Source organism: Mauremys mutica, chromosome 6, assembly GCF_020497125.1.
Source record: "Mauremys mutica isolate MM-2020 ecotype Southern chromosome 6, ASM2049712v1, whole genome shotgun sequence".
In the NCBI taxonomy this organism is placed as follows: Eukaryota; Metazoa; Chordata; order Testudines; family Geoemydidae; genus Mauremys; species Mauremys mutica.
Genome location: NC_059077.1, coordinates 130,453,648 through 130,476,948, shown reverse-complemented (window position 1 = coordinate 130,476,948; position 23,301 = coordinate 130,453,648). Strand labels below are relative to the sequence as shown.

At 49.6% G+C, this 23,301-nt stretch overlaps 1 protein-coding gene across 3 annotated transcripts in view; it reads left to right on the top strand.

Annotated features, from left to right (window-relative positions):
- CORO2A (coronin 2A) overlaps nt 1-22,144 on the top strand; it is a 115,967-nt gene extending 93,823 nt beyond the window's left edge. For 2 of the 3 annotated variants that reach the window (XM_045021892.1, XM_045021894.1), the window contains 6 exons: nt 1,124-1,220; nt 8,797-8,909; nt 12,120-12,210; nt 16,476-16,747; nt 18,361-18,485; nt 21,668-22,143. In XM_045021892.1, coding sequence (XP_044877827.1) covers nt 1,124-1,220; nt 8,797-8,909; nt 12,120-12,210; nt 16,476-16,747; nt 18,361-18,485; nt 21,668-21,695 — 726 coding nt within the window. In that variant the 3' untranslated portion in view covers nt 21,696-22,143. Of the gene's footprint in view, nt 1-1,123; nt 1,221-8,796; nt 8,910-12,119; nt 12,211-16,475; nt 16,748-18,360; nt 18,486-21,667 lie in introns of all 3 variants that reach the window. The other variant, XM_045021893.1, reaches the window with a different exon arrangement.
- The last annotated feature ends 1,157 nt before the right edge of the window (nt 22,145-23,301 follow it).

Below are 23,301 nucleotides of genomic sequence, written 5' to 3'. Positions count from 1 at the left end.
CAGTGCCTGTCCCCTCCTCTTTGCAGGGACTGAGAATCCAATAATAGAGAGATATCTAGCCCCTAACTGAGCTGCACTCCCATGCAGTGGGCAGCCCAGGGCGGGGGCACCACTGAACACTTAGAATCACAGACATGTAGGGCTGGAAGGGACCTCAAGAAGTCATCGAGTCCAGCCCCTGCGCTGAGGCAGGACCAAATATACCTAGGCCATCCCTGACAGGTGTTTTGTCCAACGTGTTCTTATAGCCTCCAATGATGGGGATTCCACAACCTCCCTTGGAAGCCTGTTCCAGAGCTTAACTAACCTTAGAGTTAGAAAGTTTTTCCTAATATCTAACCAAAATCTCCCTTGCTGCAGATTAAGCCCATTACTTCTTGTCCTACCTTCAGTGGACATGGAGAACAATTGATCAGTCTTCTTTAGAACAGCCCTTAACATGCTTGAAGACTGTTATCGGGTCCTGCCTCAGTCTTCTGTAAGACCAAACATGTCCAGTTTCTTTAACCTTTCCTTATAGGTCAGGTTTTCTAAACCTTTGAGCATTTTTGTTTCTCTCCTCTGGACTCTGGCAACTCACATGTTACTCTAGCTGAGGCCTCACTAGTGCCGCATAGAGGGGGACCGTTACCTCCTGGTGTCTTACATATGACATTCCTGTTAAGATACCCTGGAATATCAGCCTCTTTCACAACTGCATCACATTGTTGACTCATTCAATTTGTGATCCACTAAAACCCCCTGATCCTTTTCACCATCTAGCCAGTTATTCCCCATTTTGCAGTTGTGCGTTTGATTTCCCTTCCTAAGTGTAGTTCTGTAAATCAGTGATACACCTTCACCTGGAATATTGGGTTCCATTCTGATCACTCTCTGACTAAAAGGACATAACAGAAATAAAAGGGGTTCAGAGACCAGTGGAGGAAAAATATTAGAGGCCAGGAAAAGACTTTTCTATGGAAGGAGACTGGAAAGATTGAGACGGTTTAGTTTAGAGAGGAAACAAAAACAAGGTGATATGATAGAGCTTTAAAAGAACAATGGACGTTCTAGAGAAGGTGAACCAGCCCTCTCCTGCAGCAGGGGCTAAGCAATGCCTTGTGTTCTCTCTTGCCATCTGTAGGGAGATGGGAACATACGATACTATGAGATAAGCCCTGAGAAGCCGTACCTGAACTACCTGATGGAATACCGCTCCCATCTACCACAGAAAGGAATCGGTGAGTTTGTATCGTGTATTTCTCATCTCACTAGGGGCCCAGTCCCACACCCTGAGGGAATCCAGTGGGAGTACAGGACTGGCCCACAATTCCATGGGTTTTGGTGAGAAGCCAGGGGGCCCGGTTCTGCTCTCACTCAGTGTTACACTGCTGTAAATCACAGATCCATAGACTCCTAAACTAGAGGGATTGTTATGACCATCTAATCTGACACCCTCCAGAACCCAGCCAGAAAATCTTGCCCAGTGAGCCCTGCAGTCGTCCCTGTCCCTCCCCTTTCCCCCTCCCCCAGAGCTCCCAGCTGAGCTAGAGCGGATCTTTTAGAAAGAGACACCCAGTCTTGATATGGGTGTCTGCAAGACTGCAAATGCTGGAAACCCCCCCACATTGTTCGGGAACTGCTTCAGTGGCTATTTACTCCGCTGTTAAAATGTGTCTTATTCCTAGTTTGAACTCTACTGACTTTGCTTCCAATCTGGGATCTCCTTGTGCCTTTGCCTGCTACACTAAAGAGCTCTCCAGTATCAGCCATCTTCTCCTCAAGCAGAGACTTACAGACCATGTTTAAATAGTCTTTTAACCCTCTTTTCGATAGGCTAATTAGATTGAACTCCTGATGCCTCTAATGGAAAGCTTGGTTTCCAGTCCTCAGATTATTCCTGTGGCTCTTCCCTAAATCTTCCTCAATTTTAAATCTGGGGCAATAGTATCCCCAGGGATGTGTCTACTGCTACGTGATATTCCCCTGTTACCATGTCCCAGGACTACATTAGCTTTTTAGGCCACATCCTGGCACTTGGAGCACATGTTCAGTTGGTTTCCAGCATGACTCCTAAATTCTTTTCAGCATCACTGCTTCCCCGTCCATCTGACTTTGTTCCTAGGTGTAAGAACTTGCTTTCGGTTATATTAAGACACAGTTTACTGCAAGCCAGGTTGGTTTGTAGAACTGCCCTCCTTATCGTTATTTACCATTCCACCAATTGTGTCATCTAAATTTTACCTGCAAGGATTTTATAACTTCTTCCAGATCGTTGTTTAAAATAGTGAATAGAATTGGGCTGAGAACTCATCCCTGTGGAACCCTCTTGGAAGCACCCCACTGGATGGCAATTTTCAATTGCTTTTGAGATTTATCAGTTAGCCAGTTTTTAATCAGAATAGCATGTGGTATTAAGTCAGACACCTCACACAACTTTCAGTACATCAACACAATTACCTTTATCAGCCTAACTTGTAACCTCATCAAGAAATGCTGTCAAATGTATTTGTCAAGAAGACCTTCTTTCCAGTGTTACCAAAATCTAGTCCACTGAATGCAGTGGGGGAATATACACTGAGCTGACTTTGGAGTCAAGACAAGGAGCAGCCACCTTTGAAATCAGATCAAATGCTCATTAGACAGGAGGATTTATTAACATTAAAAGTAAATGAAGCTGCTGTAAAGATTCAGCAGTAGTTCAGGACTAAAGGAGGCTCGTCAGTGGAGGACTTAGGGCCACATCCAGCCCCAGCCAAACACATGGGTTGCTCCACCTGTACAAAGGCAGAGCTATGCTGCCGAGCAGGTAGCAACCTGCCCCACCCTGCTTCTTGCTGTTTGCTTGGGTATGTTTTTCCAGTTACTACTGCAACTGGCTAATAGCTGCCTTTGCCTGGCTGTTGCACCCGGGAGTCTGTGAGCAGGGTTCTGCCCACCCTAGCCACCTCTCCCTTTGATGTGCTCTGAAACAAATGTGGGGACTTGTTGTGGGCTGTTGCTTGTTCTGCACTGCCATGGAGGTGAGTGGGGCTGCGGGTGCTCCGTACAGCCCAGCACTGTGCAGCACCTTGCAGACTGGGTAGTCAGGACTGTGCATTTGTTGCAGGATGCAGACTGATAGGGCTGCTCCAATGGCTTCCTTTGCTCACCTGCTGCATTCCCCAAACCCCTCTGCTCCCCTTGGGCACGGTGCAGGATCTGCTGCTGGAGACTTCAAGTCCCCTGCAGCGGATGATGTAGTGCTCGGAGCCTCAGCTCTGCAATCCCCACATCTCTGGCACAGCCAGCTCAGTCCTTCATCTTTCTGATGCAGACTGATGAGCCTCCTGCAGTGCAGGAATGTGCAGTGCCAGGCACTGGCTGCTGTGCATGGATGTTAAGGTCATTGGTCTAATTGTGCTCTCACATGCAGGGTGCAAATCAGAGTGTAACTCCATTAAGATCAGTGCAGTTACACCCATATAAAACTGACAAGAGAGAGAGGAGAGTCAACCCAGCAGTTAGAGTGGGGTAAGTTTGCACTGAGGCACTTGGTGAAAATCTGGAGTGGCTGAAAGCTAGGCCAGTCCCAGTTACTCCAGTTAAAATATACTTGTCTCCCGTTGGACTCTTAGCTCATAAACTGATCTTTATGCAAGAAGGGGCAATGCTTAAAATTGTAGCACACTGTGGTTACATTTCAAGGCAATTATTCTTAGTAAAATTACAGAACTACCTCCAGATTTGTGCTGTCTGCACATAATCTCCACAGGGAAAATACCACCTCAGGTCTGTACAGACAGGTTTATGGCTTCTGTTCCTGCCTACTTTGAATTGCTCATTAGATGCTGCAGCCAGGGCACCTGTTCCATGCTACACTGGATCAACACTTGAGGAAGCCAGCGTCTCATCATGGAGTGCACATTCATCTCCCCCACGCACTGCTTTCTGGAGTGTCTAGTCAGCATTGCAGGGGAACACGCCATCCGTGGCAGCAGCAGAAGGCTGCTGGTTTATATAGTGCGTAGCTCAGACAGCTTTCAAAGTCAGGCAGAGATGGGGCAAGGACCACGCCCACAAACTCATAGCTGCCACGTTATGCTAGTAATAGCACGTGAAGCCTGGGAGATTAGACCAAGGGTTGGCAACCTACGGCACTTGTGGCAAGGTCCTGCCGCCAGTCCCACTCAGTGCCAGCTGCTGGCTTCTCCCCGCCGCAGCCCCACTCACCTTGCTTCCAGCGCAGGCCCCTGCCAGACAGGGTCCAGGCTTCCAGCCCTGCTCAGCCCTACCAGCCGCCAGCTCCACTCACCTCAGCTGCCATCTGGGGTTCCAGCCGCTGACCTCCTGCCAACTGGTTAACAACTGATCACTCAGAAGCCTGTGTGCAGCTTAAAGTATCTAAATAGGCGCCACCAGACATTGGAAAACTCAGCAAGGAAAAGCCAGGGCAAGGATCACACTACACTAATAAGATCTGCATTTAAATTTAATTTTAAATAAAAGCTTCTGAAAGATTCTGAAAACCTTGTTTACTTTACATATAACAGTAGTTTGGTTCTATATTATAGACTTAGAGAGAGACCTTCTAAAAACCGTTCAAATGCATTCCCGGCACGCGAAGCCTTAAACTAGAGTGTCTACATGAAGACTCGGCACAGCACTGCTGAAAGGCTGCCGACCCCTGCATTAGACTTTTTTCTTACTGAGAGCTAGATTTTGACTAGCCCTAATGTGCCCATGCAGGGAGGTATAATAACCCTCCCCCACTCATACACAGAGCTCCCCTGCTTGACCAAAGCAGACTTCATGCAGCTGCTGCGCCCCCAGGAACAAGTGAATGGAGAGGGGCAGGAAGTGGTCAGAGCCTTGACTCCACCCTCCAGAGTGTCTATAAGTGCCTCACAGTACCCTGTGGGATAGCTTGCCCACACACAGTCTGTAGTGCTCATGGTCTCTAGTGCTCAGAGACTGGCTTCAGCCCTGGAGCAGGAGGCTTAGGAGCCCTGCCAGAATGTGTGTTACCATTAAAACTCGGGAGTTTCTTATTGGCCATATAAAATAGTCCCTCTTGCTAAATTCTGGTGGGCCTCAGTGACTTCCTGTGGCAATGAGTTCCTGTCATGGGGCCCTCACTGCTCGGGGCTGCTCTGGGGATTAGCTCTCTTCCAGGTGCAAGGCCCTGACCGGTTGTCCCCTCTTTCACTCTGCAGCCCCTTTCTCATGCCCGGAGCTGCAGCGTCCCCTTCGTGAGTTGGCGCTCCAGCCAGGTCGCTGTGAGCTTTCCCATCCCGGGGTACAGCGTCTCACTGGACTTTTCCAGGCAATGCCGCTCTGTCTGTGGCGAGTAGGGGAATCCTGGGCCCACCCACAAATCCAGGTTCCAAGCCAGGGACCCTACAGCACTCAGTCAAGACCTGCTCAGTCTCCAACCTTGCTGCTCTCTCCCTGGGCTGCTTCCTACTTGCCTCCCACAGGCTTTTTTCTCCACCCACCTCTCTTTTGGGAATGCCCTTCCCACAGGGTCAGGCTCCCGAGGTCTTACTCTTTCCCTGTTGTAATGGGGTCACCCACCTCTCGCCTGCGTCCCTCAGTCAATGGTTTGTTCAGTGGGTCTTCAGTGACTCAGCCCTCCAGCCAAGTCTCACACACTGTCTGTTGGAGGAACAGAACAAACCCCTTCCGGGGTATGCAGTCTTTACCTTCTCCCGGCCCCGGTATGGGGCCATGCCCCCAGTAGCCAGCCAGGAGCAACTGCTTAGCTCCTTGGTCCCTGCATGCACGGAGCTGTCTGTGGTCCTGCTGCTCTTCCAGCCAGGCCAGGAACCCAGTACTCTCTCGTGCAGGTCCAAACAGCAACTGACGGACCCTGTGTCTGCCGCCCCTCTGATCGGCTGCTTCCCCTGCAGCCACTTTAGGCTGCTTGGAAGACTTTTATTCTGCTCCTCTCTGGGATGGGGTGTAGCAGGACCCTCAGGCCTCCAACGGGGGCCTCTGGGCCTAGTCCACCTTGTCATACCTGGATTCCCTCCTTCCCTCTCTAATGCACAGAGGGTGGCTGTAGCCTTCCTCACTGCAGCCATCTCTGTTGGCAGCTTCCTGGCTTTATACTAGCCCAGCATACACCTGCTCAGTTGAGCTTCATGCTGCAGTCAGGGGTTGCTTCTCCAGGCTAATCCCCTCATGTGGGGTCTATCACAATTGGTCTTTCTCAGCTTCCGTAAGCCTTTCAGGGCTGTTGTGGGGTGAACAGCTCATCAGAGTTCCACAGGCTAATAACAAGTTGTGTGAAGAAGTGTATCCTTTTTATTGGTTTGAATTTCCCACTTTTCAGTGCCACTGAACGTCCCCTTGTCCTTGTGTTCTGAGACAGAGAAAACAGGAGCTCCCAATCGCACGTCTCTGGGCAGTCACTGTTTTCTAGACTTCTGTCATGTCCCTCTCCAAGATAACGAACCTAGTCTGTTCAGTCGCTCCTCATAGGGGAGTGTTTCCATTCACCCATATTTCTGTGGAGAGAAAAAGGAAATTCTGCACGCACAACATTAATTTCTGCACAAATTCTGCATGTGCAGTAGCACAGAAATCCCCCAGGAGCATATAATGGTGCTAACATTTTCCTATCTCTACTGGAAATACTTTGCCTGATGCAACCTAGGACTGCATTGGCCTTTTTCACAGCTACATCACATTGGCAGCTCATAGTCATCCTGTGATCAACCAATACATGCAGGTCTTCCTTCTCCTCTGTCACTTCCAACTGATATGTCCCCAGCTTATAGCAAAAATTCTTGTTGTTAGTCCCTAAGTGCATGACCTTGCAATATGCAATATTAAATTTCATCCTTTTTCTATTACTCTAGTTTTCAGGGTCCTCCAGAACTTCTTTAATGATATTCTGATCCTCCTCCATACTGGGAGTACATCCCAACTTTGTTTCATTGTGATGGGGTATACAACCCCCACACTGAGCAACAAGGGCTTACGGGCTCATTTTTGGCTCAGCCAGCCCCACCCCCCACACCTGCAGTAAATGAATCATAGAATCATAGAATCTCAGGGCTGGAAGGGACCTCAGGAGGTATCTAGTCCAACCCCCTGCTCAAAGCAGGACCAAACCCAACTAAATCATCCCAGCCAGGGCTTTGTCAAGCTGGGCCTTAAAAACCTCTAAGGCAGGAGATTCCACCACCTCCCTAGGTAACCCATTCCAGTGCTTCACCACCCTACTAGTGAAAAAGTTTTTCCTAATGTCCAACCTAAACCTCCCCCTCTGCAACTTGAGACCATTACTCCTTGTTCTGTCATCTTCTACCACTGAGAACAGTCTAGATCCATCCTCTTTGGAACCCCCTTTCAGGTAGTTGAAAGCAGCTATCAAATCCCCCCTCATTCTTCTCTTCTGCAGGCTAAACAATCCCAGTTCCCTCAGCCTCTCCTCATAAGTCATGTGCTCCAGCCCCCTAATCATTTTTGTTGTCCTCCGCTGGACTCTCTCCAATTTATCCACATCCTTCTTGTAGTGTGGGGCCCAAAAGTGGACACAGTACTCCAAATGAGGCCTCACCCTCTATCTGCTGGAAATGCCCCTACTTATACAACCCAAAATGCCATTAGCCTTCTTGGCAACAAGGGCACACTGTTGACTCATATTCAGCTTTTCGTCCACCGTAACCCCTAGGTCCTTTTCTGCAGAACTGCTGCCCAGCCATTCGGTCCCTAGTCTGTAGCAGTGCATGGGATTCTTCCGTCCTAAGTGCAGGACTCTGCACTTGTCCTTGTTGAACCTCATCATATTTCTTTTGGCCCAATCTTCTAATTTGTCTAGGTCCCTCTGTATCCTATCCCTACCCTCCAGCGTATCAACCACTCCTCCCAGTTTAGTGTCATCTGCAAACTTGCTAAGGGTGCAGTCCACACCATCCTCCAGATCGTTAATGAAGATATTGAACAAAACAAAAATGCTCCATCTGTTGGAGGAATGAAAAGGCAGCGAATTAGCTCAGTTGGGGAGTGGTGCTGAAGGTGAGCAGACCTGCAGCCCACAGCTCCAGCAGAGGAGAGCACAACAAAACAAAATGCAGCTGCCCTGTGAGGGAGGGAGGGAGGACCCTCTGCAGAGACAAGCAGAGAGGGAAGTATCCTGTGGTCCTGGACAGTGCCGACTTCCTCCTGCTTTCTTGTGATTTGGATTTTCCCACCAGGCGAAGGCCTTGGACTGAGGTGACCCCAGGTGGGGAGAGGCCCAGGGAAAACAGCCTTAAGTAGTCTTGGTTGCCAGGTTACTGGTAGCCCAAGGGGCCCTGGGTTGGAGCCTGGAGAAGTGGGAGGGCCCAGGCTCCCCTCCCCACACTCCCCTTGGCAGTCCAGGGTTGTGGCTTCCCAACCAGACCCTGAGTGGAGACCATTACAGTTTTTATTATCTCACACCAAGGTCCTTAATGAAAATGATAAATAAGATTGGTCTCTGTAGTGGGGCCACTGGCAGTCAGGGTAGCAGACCCCACTGCCCCTTTCCATGTCTGTGCAGTGGGGTCACTGGCAGCCAAGGCAGCCCATCATCAGGTGCTTGAAGCCTGTCTGCTTCAGAAGGAATCCAGCTCTCAACCAAGCATGCTGTATCCCTTAGGAGATGGGAATTCCCCCCAGCGTCCCACAGCCGTTGGGCCAGTACAAGCCACCTGGCTCTTGTTATGTCACTTGGAACGAGAAGGGTCTGTACCTGCCTCTGAGGCATGCATCTGGCGGGAGGGTCAGTATGCCTGCCTGGGGTGTTTGCTGGTGGAAGGGCGCTGTTACAACCCTCACCTGCCATTTCTTCTGCTCTCTCCTCAGGAATCATGCCAAAGAGAGGCCTTGACGTGTCGGCCTGCGAGATCTTCCGGTTCTACAAACTGATCCCAGGCAAAAGCCTGATTGAGCCTGTCTCTATGATTGTTCCTCGCCGGGTAGGTGTGCGTCAGCAGCCCTCTCACTCACAGCCACTGTGCCTGATAGTGCACTACTGAGCGGGAGGGGGAGGCGGGGCTGAGCGGGTTTCCTTTGTAAGCTCTGTGGCGTAGAACTGACCAGGGAAAGGAGCTGACAGGGCGAGGCAGTACCTCATTTCTATAGGAACTGTGCATCATTTGGGGACATTGAGGTATAATTGGGGTACACCTTGTACCTAGGGCTCCTGTTGGGAACCCCCTGGGAAAGGCCTGGACAGTGACTGGGCTCGGGGTCACCCTGATGGAGAGTGACGGTTGCCAAGGTTGGGTAAGAGAAAAGCCAGGAGTAGGGAAGGAGAGTGCATGCTTCTGGGCTGCTGTACTTCTCTGGGGGGTAGGGAGTCTGGGGAGGGTCACTGCTACCACTGATCCTTTTCTAAAAGAGCGGAGCTGAAAGAAGCAGCTGTATTCTGTGGAGGGAGCAGAGCAGCTGTGGGGATCTGGTCCCCAGTGGAGAGCTAGTGTTTACAGGCGGAGTGGAGTAGCTGTTCCAGCTGAGAGCTAAGGATCACACCCAAAGGATGGAGCAGTGCAGCACTTTGACCAGCTTGCAGCACTGTGCGAGGAGCAGCATTGCAAAGCGCTGAGCTGATGGAGAGCAGCCATTAGGAGAGGATGGCTCATTTTGAGGATGGGTTTAGTTTGGGACTGAGACTCCTGCACGTTAGGGTAGCAGTGATAGAAATTGGTAAGTGATAAGTTTATACAAGTTCACCCTGTCATTTCCCTTCCCGTTCTTCAGGAAAGTTTTCCTGTTTGAAACCCTCTGCACGTGGGGAATAAATTGCCTATCAAAGGCACCGGAGTGCTATGGATCTACATACAGGCTCCCAGGTTACTGGCTTGGGGCTTGAAGTGGAGTTATTTCAGCTTTAGGGAAAAAGCCTTTAAAAGTCCATCCCCAGGCCTTGATTGCTGCCAAGGCCACATCCTTATGGGCCCGTGCTTCAGAATGCAGGAACTGTTCTTCTCCTGCCTGGTGGTCACCTGTGTCACCGTATGTGGGATGGATTCACTGAAACAAGTGTGAATGGCTTGCAAAATGCCTGGCTGTGAACTTCCTCAAACACAGCCTCCCCAAGGAGAGCCATTGATAAGAAGGGTGACTTGGAGGGGTGCGGTGGCATGACCTGATCAAGCGCCACTCACAGGTACCAGGCTGTCTACACTGTGTGTGCAACACAGTCATGCTCTGGTGTAGAAGCAGCTTATAAATGTGTCCAGCCTCAGCCCTGGTGCAATGACAGTGCAGGTGAGACTGGAACCAGGACCTCCTGTCACTTACTCTCTGATCTGCTCATGTCATGGCTCCTTGAGCTACTGAGTCTGTCAGTGGAAGCTGCAGCACAGTTTATAAACCTATGGCAGCATTGCACAGGGGTATTGCCATGGGTGAATGCACAAACTCCATTGTGGCACTGTGGTAGCGCCAGTGAGTCCCTGTCCACCTTTCATGCTAAGCACCCAAAAGTGCATGTTCCTCAGATGCTGCTCTGTCTAACAGCTACGTGTGACGGGATCCCTGGGGTGCAACCTGGAAATAGGGTACTGCTGTGCTCCCTTAACTTTCCAGCCTGGACTCCCTCTCACAGTGCTTTGCCAGCGACAAGCAGCAAACCCCTCCAGGTGCTGTTATCACTCAGCACAACCGTATGTGGAGCCCCACACCCAGCTAGATTGCATGAATGCTCCCAGAGCCACTCATGAATCAAACAGAGACAGGCACCAGCCAATTCCCCCCACCTCCTTAGCCTTGCACCCCAGAACTGTACTGTCTTGCCCTGCCTGGTTAGAAGCCTGACCAGTGTAAGTTTATTACCCAGTCAGCTCTTCCCTCAATGTGGAGAGGACATGCACCAGGCTTTGTAAACTGAGCTGAGGTTTCCCAAGCACTTCACACAAAATACACTGTTTTAGGTAAAGTATAAAACAGATTTATTAACTACAGAATTATAAATTTTAAGTGATTACAAATGATAGGCATGAAAGATTAGAGAAAGTTACCAAAGAAAATAGAAGATAAACACACAATCTAAATCTTAAACCTTATTACATTAAGCAGTATTTAGATCAGCAATTTTCTCACCCCAGTGGATGAACAGGCTTCTCTTAAGCCTGGACAAGTCTCCTCAGATGACCATCGGCTTCTCGGCATTCCTTTTGCTTCCAGCGTAGGTGGGGGAGGAGAAAGGCAAAGGCATACTGCAACTGTTTCCTATTTTATATCCTTTGTCCCTGTGCCGAGAAGACACTTGCCCAGACATGTCTTGGTGGGCTTTGCTGAGTCACTGGGTTGAGCAATCTTCTGGTGTGGTCTTGTGCAACTGAGCCATAGAGTTGAGCAGTCCCCATTGTGTGGTGCTTGGGCAGCTGTCATTGAATTGTAAATCCCTTGATTACACCTCCCCTGATGATTAATAGTCATTGAGCACCTTCCTGGGCATGGTTTGCCTTCTTTGTATGTCACTAGCAAACTTACAGCATATTTCAGTAACAACCATAGAGCAAAATCTCATAACTTTATACATATGAATGATATACATATTTGGACAGAAGAACGGAGATCATGACCTTTCATATGATACCTTACATGGCATGTGTTGTATGAAATATCACAGCCCTATGTGCATAATGAATATGGGGGTTACAGGGTGCCATTTTGAGGGACAGTTTATCAGACTACACCAGCACTTTCAAACCATCCAACTCCTTCCTGCTTGTGCTTTGTCTTTAATATTCACTTTGGCTGAAATCCTGACCCTACTGACGTTAATGGGAGCTTTGTCACTAACACCAGTGGTGGCTGGATTCCCCCTTCATATGGTGCTTGCATAAATAACAGTCTTACTGAAATGAACTAAAAAATGTCTTGCAAAATTCCCCTTTTCCAATGCAAGTAAGTGTTGAGCAAAGGAGAGGAATGTCTCTGGCTGTTTTGTTGTCATTCTCCTTCTACTATTGGGGAGCCAAGTGGATTTGGTGTCAGGGCTAGTACATTTTCATGGCAAATGTGAAAGTCATAAACAAAACAGGGCTATAAGGGATCAGTCATTGTGAAATGCTCCCATGGCTAGTCTCTCATGCTGAAAAGTCTTCTTCTTGGTAACATGTTGAAGCTGTCAGTAGCTGGCAGCGGCAACTGTGACTGTGCTGTCTGTGTATTTGCAGTCGGAGTCGTACCAGGAAGACATCTACCCGATGACAGCTGGAGCCCAGCCAGCACTCACAGCACAGGAATGGCTGAATGGAATTAATAAAGGTCAGGCTTGCAGAAAGAGGACAGAGTCAAACGTTGATTGGATTGTCTGGTGTATTCACAAAATGTCATTAGCTGTTTTATTCTTTAGCTACTGGAAAATCTTGGCAGAGAAAAAATTGTATCAATAAAAAATCTGTACTGAGTGGCTCAGAGCCAGTGGTTTCCCCAGGAATTGAAATTAGGGGGGGTGTTCGAATTTACAGGGGGGGTGTCAGGACCAATGAGATATATAAAAAAGATATGAATAAAGTAAATGTTTTGTTAGGATTATGCAAATTTAACATAAGAATAATGCAAGTTACACCAAAACACATAACAGGTCTAGATTTCTAAAAAAACATATATTTTTAAAAAAAGTATTTAATTTAAATTGACTTTTGAAAAGTAAGCCATCATAGGGTAAGAGGAAAGTCCTCTCATGGATCAGTAACTGGTTAAAAGATGGGAAACAAAGGGTAGGAATAAATTATCAGTTTTCAGAATGGACAGAGATAAATAGTGGTATCCCTGAGGGGTCGGTACTGGGACCAGTGCTGTTCAACATATTCATAAATGATCTGGAAAAATGGGTAAACAGTGAGGTGGCAAAATTTGCAGCTGATACAAAACTATTCAAGATAGGTAAGTCCCAGGCAGACTGCGAAGAATTACAAAGGGATCTCATGAAACTGGGTGACTGGGCAACAAAAATGGCAGATGAAATTTAATGTTGATAAATGCAAAGTAATGTACATTGGAAAACAATCTCAATTATACATACAAAATGAAGGAGTCTGAATTAGCTGTTAACACTCAAGAAAGGTCTTGCAGTCATTGTGGATAGTTCTCTGAAAACATCCACTCAGCGTGCAGCGGCAGTCAGTGATTCCCAACATTCTGTTTGCTTTTTTAAAAAGAACAGGAGCACTTGTGGCACCTTAGAGACTAACAAATTTATTTGAGCATAAGCTTTCGTGGGTTACAGTCCACTTCATTGGATGTAGCCCACAAAAGCTTATGTTCTTTTTGCAGTACAGACTAACATGGCTGCTACTCTGAAACCTTTGCTTTTTAAAGAAAGTGATAGATAATAAGACAGAAAATATCATATTGCCTCTATATAAATCCATGGCACATGTACACCTTGAATACTGTGTGCAGATCTGGTTACCCCATCCCAAAAAAGACATACTGGAAATGCACAAAGTACAGAGATGGGCAACTAAAATGATTAGGGGTATGAAATAGGAGAAGAAATTAAAATGACTGGGAATATTCAGCTTAGAAAAGAGATGACTAAGAGGGGACATGCTAAAGGTCTATAAAATCTTGACTGATGTGAAGAAAGTGAATAAGGAAATGTTTTGTTAGGATAATGCAAATTTAACATAAGGAAAATGCAAGTTACACCAAAACACATAACAGATCTAGATTTCTAAAAAAATATATAATTTAAAAAAAATGTATTTAATTTAAATTGACTTTTGAAAAGTAAGCCATCATGGGGTAAGAGGGAAGATCCTCTCATGGATCAGTAACTGGTTAAAAGATGGGAAACAAAGGGTAGGAATAAATTATCAGTTTTCAGAATGGAGAGAGATAAATAGTGGTATCCTTGAGGGGTCAGTACTGGGACCAGTACTGTTCAACATATTCATAAATGATCTGGAAAAATGGGTAAACAGTGAGGTGGCAAAATTTGCAGATGATGCAAAACTATTCAAGATAATTAAGTCCCAGGCAGACTGCGAAGAGCTACAAAGGGATCTCACACAACTGGGTGACTGGGCAACAAAATGGCAAATTAAATTCAGTGTTGATAAATGCAAAGTAATGCACATTGGAAAGCAATCTCAACTATACATACAAAATGATGGCATCTGAATTAGCTGTTAACACTCAAGGAAGAGATCTTGGAGTCATTGTGGATAGTTCTCTGAAAACATCCACTCCATGTGCAGCAACAGTCACAAAAGCAAACAATGTTGGGAATCATTAAGAAAGGGATAGATAATAAGACAGAAAATATCATATTGCCTCTATATAAATCCATGGTATGTGCACACCTTGAATAGTGTGTGTAGATCTGGTCACTCATCCTAAAAAATATATATTGGAATTGGAAAAGGTACAGAGATGGGCATCTAAAATGATGAGGGGTATGAAACAGGAGGAGAGATTAAAGTGACTGGGAATTTTCAGCTTAGAAAAGAGATGACTATTGGGGATATGATAGAGGTCTACAAAATCTTGACTGGTGCGAAGAAAGTGAATAAGGAAATTTTATTTAATTCTTCACATAACACAAGAACTAGCAGTCACCCAATGAAATTAATAGGCAGCAGATTTTAAAAAAACAAAAGAAAGTATTTCTTCACACAATATAAAGTCAACCCAGGGAACTCTTTGCCAGGGGATGCTGTGAAGACCAAAAATATAACAGGATTTTAAAAAGAACTAGATAAATTCCTGGAGAACAGGTCCATCTGTGGCTATTAGCCAGGATGAGAGGGATGCAACGCCATGCTCTGAGTGTCCCTAGCCTGTTTGCCAGAGGCTGGGAATGGGCAACAGGGGATGGATCACTTGATGATTCCCTGTTCTATTCATTCCCTCTGAAGCACCTGGCCTTGACCACTGTTGTAAGACAGGGTACTGGGCTATATGGACCATGGGTCTGACCCAGTATGACCATTCTTATGTAAAAATTAATTATAATAAAAATGTTTAGTACAGAAACTCCCCAACATAATGACCTCCCAAGATAGCAACAATGTGAGATAACAACCTTGACAAATGATGCATTTTAAAAATCTTGGCCTACTGGGAAACATATTTATATAAGTTTCCATTCCCAGTCACAAATCCAGCATTCTGGAGCAAAGTGACTAAAATATAGTCCAACAAACAAATGTTTATTTAACATGCCCCTCACTTTTCCCTCCACCACTCCACTCCCGGGTGTTGTCCTTGGTCAGTGGAGACTCAGAGTTCAGAGGTGCTTTCACGTGAGTACACCTCCCAGGTGGGGGACAAAAAGGCACAGTTTGCTCTGGCCACGGCTGTTCGTTGTGCCACCGTTCACTCCACCGCTCTGTTGCCAATGGCCCTGCACAGTCACCTTCTGCTGTCACCTACCACTGTGACCGCTGCAAGTTGGTCTCTTGAGGTTCCACCAGCTCTCAGTGATTTCAGCTGAGCTCTCAGTGTGGGAACCTCGCTGCTAGTGCAGTCTGGGCTGTCTCTTACACAAAAACACTGTACCCACAGGAACACTGTCCCCACAACAGGACTAAGCACTTAGACCTGATTGTCAGTGATTTCAACTGCAGTGGTCACTTAACAGAACAAAAGACTATCTATTGGAGCCTAATCAGCTCTGTCTTTAAACAGTGGAGAGGGACAGGTCCCCACCCTCTCTCTTGATGCCTTCAAATCATCACAGGCTAAGCACAGTTCTACTGCCCTTTACTCATACAATAAGAACAACATTTCATCCCTTTTCCCCCCACATTCAAGTGGTTTATAATCCAACCCCAGCCAAAATCTATCACTTGGACAACACAGCTCCGTTTGCTGGATACCTAGGTAGATTAGGTGTGAATGTAAATATAATCTGGCCCTGAAGCCTTAGCCCCCAGCTCATCACTAGCTGTCAGGGAGAGCTCATTTAGGCCATGGCTACACTTGCAAATTTGCAGCGCTGCAGCAGGGTGTGAAAACACACCCTCTCCAGCGCTGCAAATTGCGGCGCTGCAAAGCGCCAGTGTGGTCAAAGCCGTGTGTGTGCCGTGGCAGCGCTTTGAAGTGCAAGTGTAGCCATAGCCTTAGACTTTGCTTACAAATCAGCATTTGAAATTATTAGGTTGGCCAACATCACCGAAATGAATGCACTGACATCATAAAAAACAGCTGTATAAGGAAGCAAGGAAGCTAGTCTATGTTCATACTTTTCAAATCTATTATACTTTTTCAGATACACATATTTTATCATACACTATATAAGCTTTTAAAGTGTGTATTAATGTTTCAGTTTAAATTCAGATTTCCAAACAGTCACTAAATTGGTATGTAACTAGCTCACAAAACTAGGGGGGGTGTTGGGAAAATTCAGGGGGGGTGTAGGGAAATCACTGCTCAGAGCTGTCTCAGAGCTGTGGTATTACCTTTGGAAATAACTCCAAACATGAGCCTGATTATTTGAACCTACAGATCTCCTGTGTTTTGTTCAGGGCTGATGTGTATGCTCTATATGTGTGCTAACCATTCACCTACTTACATTGTAGGTCCTGTCCTGGTATCTTTGAGACCAGGCTCTGAAATCCTGAATTCTCTGACACAATTTCCTGAGAAAGAACCATCACCGCTGTCCACAGAATCAAACCGGTACCAGGGCAGGACAGAAAGAATGGCAATGAAGGAAATTCAGAAGCAAAGTGGGATCCAAGAAAAGAGAGGCCAGAAAAAAGTGGAGGAAAGATCGCAGGGAGACCGACAAATGCAGCTTTCAAATGGCTTCGACTTATTTGAGTGTCCTCCACCCAAAACTGAGAATGAGGTCTGGCTGTGGGAAAGCATGTGGGCGTGGGGGGGATTACATGCAGCTGGCAAAGTGTGCAAACTGCAGATGTTTTGTATGGGCATAGATTGAACTGAAAAACAATGCCAAGGGTCTGCAGTGTGGGACTTGGGTGCATAAGCAGAGCTAAAGAACCACCCCACTTCAGTGCCAGCATGCTGGGCACACAACTAGCGCTGGCCAAGACCTGTCCATGCCCTTGCCCCCCGGGAGTTCACGATGTAAACAACAAAGGAATGGTTACCTTCGCCATTGGACAGATGGGAACTGAGCCCTGGTCTACACTGCAGAGTTAGGTCAACGTAAGGCAGCTTACATTGACCTAACTCTCTAAGCGTCCACACTAAAATGTAGCTCCCAGCGATGTAAGTCGCCCACTACACTGACTTAGTAACTCCACCTCTGCGAAAGGCATAGCACATAGGTTGGTGTAGTTGGCAGTGTCAACGTAGACACTGCATTATTTCCATTGCCTGTTGGCTGTCAGCCCTGCGCAGGGCCCACAGCTGGAACCCACCTTCCACTGCCGGGCCAACAGCAGAAGCTGTCAAGGGCGCCCAGGACTCAGTTTCACAGCAGGGAGCCTACCAGAAGTGAAATTGACATTCTTGTCAGTTTCATGGGTCCTATGATTTCAGCTTTGGTCTCTGGCTGTCAGCCCCCGGGGCTAGAGGACTGTGGCAGGTGAGCTGTGCACAACTGTCAGTGCCCCACGTCAGTCTGTGCAAGCTCTTCTGGTGAGGACATGCTACCCTCCTTCCGCCGGCAGTGTGTGAACACCAATAGCCAATTGAATTACTGCCGTGGCTGTAGGTGGACCTAACGTAAGTTGACCTAATTTTGTAGTGTAGACATGGCCTCAGTGTCTTACATCGGTGGGAGATACATTTTAGTGTACTCACCTGCTATACTGGTTTAATACTCCACCTCCGCGAGAGGTGTAGTGCTGAGGTCGATGTAGTTAGGTCAGTGCAGCATCAGTGTAGACACTGTGTTGCTTGCATCGTGTGTGGCTGCCTTTCAGAAGCCATCCCACAATGTCCCACACTGACAGTTAAATCGGTGCAAGCGTTCCTGGTGAGGATGCGCGTTGCTGACACCAGGAGCATAGTGTGCATGTGTAAAAGCGATGTAATTACTTTGGTGGCTGTACACTGATGTAACTTAGGTCGACTTAATATTGTAGTGTAGACTTGCCTAAGGGAGCACAGGGAGTCAGTGGCACCGCCAGGAATTGGACCCAGGTGTCCTGAGTGCCAGGGCAGTGTTTTAGCAAGCAGCCCATTGGTGGATTGGAGTCACCTTGCCTGGGGGTGGGGCTGGGATGGAAAGAAATGCCTATTCTTCTGTCTCTTTCCTTTCCTGTGTGTTAAGGATGTAGAGCTTTGCGGGGACAACAGGTGGTGCCTGGCATGGGCAAGGTGCCTAGTCTAAGCCGTCAGGTAGTGGCTGCAGTGCCTAGCTGCTTTGGGAGGCTCTGGGCACCCTGGGTTATGCTGTAGAGCTGCAGTGGAGCACAGACGTTCATGTGCATTATGCCTAGACCCAGCTGGGGCACAACAGAAATAATCAGAATGCTGTTTGTTTTACAGCTGTTGCAGATGTTTTACCGACAGCAGGAAGAAATCCGGAGACTGCGAGAGCAGGTTAACCAGAGGGACGTTCAAGTCAAACAGCTAGAACTGGAGATTAAAAACATCCGCATGGACTCGGGCAGGTACTAAGGTGACAGGCCCACTCTGCAGCCAGGGCATGCACTGTGCCTGCAGCAGACACCCGGTGCCTCATGAGAATGACTCGTTCTATGTTTTGCATTGGGAAAAAGGAGGTGAATGCAGTGCAAACTTCCCTTGGCCCTGATGGGCACCTGCCTGCTGTCCTGGGTGCTGCGTGTGGATCTGCTTGGCAGCTCTGCAATGTGCTGCCAGCCAGTTCTCTCACTGCAGGGGATCCCAGGTTAAAGGTACTTCCAGAGCTGCACCAAGTCTGAGGAGACTGAGGCTGGAACAGTGCAGGAAAGGCTCTGGTCTGCAGCCTCCGTGTGACTCCCCTGCGTGCTATGAGGGCGCTGGAGCAGGGTTGTCTCTGCTCTGGTCTGCGGCCTCCGTGTGACTCCCCTGCGTGCTATGAGGGCGCTGGAGCAGGGCTGGCCGGGCTCTGGTCTGCGGCCTCCGTGTGACTCCCCTGCGTGCTATGAGGGCGCTGGAGCAGGGCTGGCCGGGCTCTGGTCTGCGGCCTCCGTGTGACTCCCCTGCGTGCTATGAGGGTGCTGGAGCAGGGCTGGCCGGGCTCTGGTCTGCGGCCTCCGTGTGACTCCTCTGCGTGCTATGAGGGCGCTGGAGCAGGGCTGGCCGGGCTCTGGTCTGCGGCCTCCGTGTGACTCCCCTGCGTGCTATGAGGGCGCTGGAGCAGGGCTGCCGGGGCTCTGGTCTGCGGCCTCCGTGTGACTCCCCTGCGTGCTATGAGGGCGCTGGAGCAGGGCTGCCGGGGCTCTGGTCTGCAGCCTCCGTGTGACTCCCCTGCGTGCTATGAGGTCACTGGAGCAGGGCTGGCCGGGCTCTGGTCTGCAGCCTCCGTGTGACTCCTCTGCGTGCTATGAGGGCGCTGGAGCAGGGCTGGCCGGGCTCTGGTCTGCGGCCTCCGTGTGACTCCCCTGCGTGCTATGAGGTCGCTGGAGCAGGGCTGGCCGGGCTCTGGTCTGCGGCCTCCGTATGACTCCCCTGCGTGCTATGAGGTCGCTGGAGCAGGGCTGGCCGGGCTCTGGTCTGCGGCCTCCGTGTGACTCCTCTGCGCACCACAAGGGCGCTGGAGCAGGGCTGCCGGGGCTCTGGTCTGCAGCCTCCGTGTGACTCCTCTGTGTGCTACAGGCATGTGGCTTTAAGCATGGGGCCTGCTGCCAGCCTGTGCTTGGACTGCAGCTGCAGTGGCCCTGCCCTCCATGGCAGGTGGGGAAGCGGGAAGGCTGCCAGTGCCAGACAGGTGCTGTGTGGAGTGGAGCCCTCTGAGGAACCATCACGACACCCAGACTGGAACTGGCCCCTGCTGCTGCTCTTCCCCAGCCCCCACAAAAAGGGTGTTTGGTAGGGAGGGTCATGAGAGCAATGAACTCCTGCTGCAGGCTGGACGCTGCCTCCCCTTGTTCTGGTGCAGCAGAAAGCCCCCAGGGCAGGCCGGATAGCAGCCCCTGTCCCTTCAGGCACTAATCCAGCCCAGGGAGCCAGAGGCCATGGCCCCCATCACTTCTAAAAGTGGGAGGGCATAGCCACTTCCTTCCTGGCTTAAGGGCGGTGAGAAGAGCAAGCGGCAGGCAGGGCCCTGGGGGGAAGAGGTGGAGTGAGGGTGGGGCCCTGGGGAAGGAGTGGGGGTGGGGCCGCAGTTCAGGCACTAGTGGCCCCTCCACGTCTAGCGAGTTTCTGGCGCTCCTGCCCCTGCCCCAGGGCGATCAGGCTGCGTGCTGGCACAGGGGGTGATGTCAAAGGACAGCACACTGCACTAACAAGGGACGGGATTCTGTCACACGATGCTCCTGGTGCTTCCTGGAGGAGGGCAATGCAGGGGAGCTCTGCCCAGGACATGCCGCCCAGGGCGCATAGGCAACGAGACGGCCAGCCGCACTCTTTTAGGCCTTAGTTTCCCAGAAGAGTGAGAGAGTCACTGGAGGCAAGTGGGTGCTGAAAATCCATGTGGCTGCTGTGTGAGAACATCTCTGCCCCTGCACAAGGCCTGGGTCAGGGAGTGGCCCTGTCATAAGGCCAGTACCAAAGACCTGGAGAGGCTCTGCCTAACGCTGCAATGTTCTTGGTATCACCTCAAGCTCCACATCTCTAAAGCTGAGGTTAATATCTCCCCTGATGTTTCCCCTCCTCTGGCTTATTATTAACACCTAACTGCTCTGCATAGAGCTCTGTAGGCCTGCACTGCACTACGCTGAATGCCACAAGTCTTCAGTGCACTGCACATGGTGTTCCAGGGTTGCCCTGCTGTACAAGGCACTGTAGGCCTGCACTGCACTACACTGGATGCCATAGGTCCACACTGCACTGCACATAGTGCTCTAAGGCTGCACAGGGCACTATAGGGGCTGCACTGCACTATACTGGATGTTATAGGCCCACACTACACTGCACAGGGCACTGTAGGGCTGCACTGCACTGGGCATCATTGGCTTGCTCTGCACTGCACACAGGGAGTGACATCCTGGAGCCATGTTAACTCTGGCATAAATCTCTTGGGCCCAGCTGGAGACTTGGGCCCATTGCTTGCCCCAAGCAGCTTAACACTTTCCAACCTTCCCATTAAACAGGCTTGTACATGCAGCCCATTGCCACCATCTCAGCTTTGTCCCATGTCATCTCCTGCCTTAACGCCTGCAACTTCCCCTTCCCTGGCCTCCCCCAGTCCCATCCTCCCATCCTGTCCCTCCATCCCATCTCACCCCACCCCCCTCACCCCATGGGCACCGACATCATTTCCCTGACCTGACTTCCCTACCTGCCTGGATGCCCCATTGGTTCCAGGCACTTTTGGCTCAGCCTCTGCCACCTCATCTGCTCCTCTCTGCACCATCCAAAGCGCATGTCCACCCACTCCTCTGCCTCCTTCGTTCATGCCCCATTGCAGCTCTTGGCCAATGTCCCACTCCCCGTGTCTGCAACAGCTTCCCAGCCAGCCACTGCCACTGCCCTGTTACCCCAACACTGTGCACTGCAGAGATGGTGTGGGTCAGTTACAGGCCTGGCCCTGACCACTCCCACTTCTCACGCAATGTGAACAGAAAACAAGGGTGTAGGCGGGAGCCAGCTTTCACCTGCACTCTGATAAGGGGAGTCCGGCTGTGGGGGACGGCTGTGAACAGGGCTGCATGCCAGGCCCATTCTCTAAACTCAGCCATTTTCCAAGGGACAGAAGGAAGAATTGCTGTAACTAAAAGTCACTGCAACAACAAGGATTCATCTGCAAGAGAGAATTGAGGGCTCTGTCCTGCAAACACTCCCATGGGCCCAGAACCTGCTCACCCTGACTCCAAGGAAAATGCCCGGAAGAGACGTGTTTGCAGAGTTGGGCCGACACATGCTTAAACTCTGGTAGGTAAGAGTCAGAGAAGAATGGCAACATGCCTCTCCTTTAGCTGTGCTGCAGGGAGAGTTCACACAGCCCCATGCAGATCTAAATAAGAACCAATAAACGTAGGTGCTAAAACCAGTCACACACTTCCTTGCTTCACTGTAAACTGGTCTCCTCTATTGGCTGGGGGGAAACTATGTTCTCCTTTTAATAGTGTCCCTGTGTGTGCTCCACTGCACATGCATACGCGCCTCTTGAGCCCTTGATCGGAGGTTTTCCATTAGCAGTGTCTGTCCAACCATGCATGTGCTCTACACAACCTTGCGGCACCCTCCATGGTTGTATAGGGCTGTGCAGGTGAACGGTCCTCAGTTCCTTCTCTGCCGCGTCGCTGAGACCGAGCTCCAGCGTCTCTGCCTCGTGCACACCGCAGCGTGTTTACAGTCCTTGTTACTGAGGGCATGTCCACACTACAGGTTTAGGTCAACTGAAGTCAGGTTGGCCTACAGCCACCGCAGTCATTGAATTGGCTGTTGGAGTCCACGCTACTTTCCTGCCGGCGCTGTGCATGCTCACCAGGAGAGCTTGTACCAACTGAAGTGGGGCATTGTGGGGCACTGACAGCTGTGCAGGGCTGACAGCCAGAGCCCCTCCTCCCCAGAGCTGGCAGCTTGAGCACCCCCTCCCCACTAACCCAGGGCTGACAGCCGGAGGAGCCAGAGACGAAATGTGAAATCATATCAGCCGTGAAACTGATAAGAATGTCAATTTCACTGCTGGTAGGTTTCCTGCCAGTTGAGCCCTGGGCAGGACTCACAGTTTGGGCTGTCAGCCCTGGGGCGGGGTGGAGGCTCCAGCTGTGAGCTCCATGCAGGACTGACAGCCATCAGGCGATGTAGGTAACACAACAGATCAGGCCTTAATTAGTTTTTATTGCTTTAGGATTAGTTTGATAGCTGTGAGAGGTTCAGCTTTTCCTCTCCCCATTTTTCCTGCGTAATTTTTCTGGCCTGGCTGGGCAAGCCTGGCTTGGCAGGTTTCAAATTCCGCTGGCCTTGTCAGGAGCTAGCCTGATCAGCAATGGCCACTCTAAGTCTACCTGTTGCTTGGGAGAGTCTCTTATCTCCCAAGAGTGTAATTTTTTCTTGGCTCTCAAATCTAGAGCACAGAAGAATCGGGAGACCTAACTGAAGCTGATGCTGATTGAGCACTCCCTTCGACCACCTCTGAGTCAGGTCAGGAGATGCCCCAGCCCATACATCTGTCTCTGGGCAGATCCAGTGCTCCCTCAGTCTTGGCCAAGGTATCTCCCAGGAAGGGGAAGACCTCAGAGGACTCAGGGAAGGCTCCAAGAAGAGGAGCTCCACCTCAAGCCCCCAAGAAGTTCTGAGCTCCCATTAGGTCTACCGGGTCAGTGGCCTCGTCTTCTTGACTCAGAACTGTGGAGGCAAAAGACCCTTCCTCTAGTA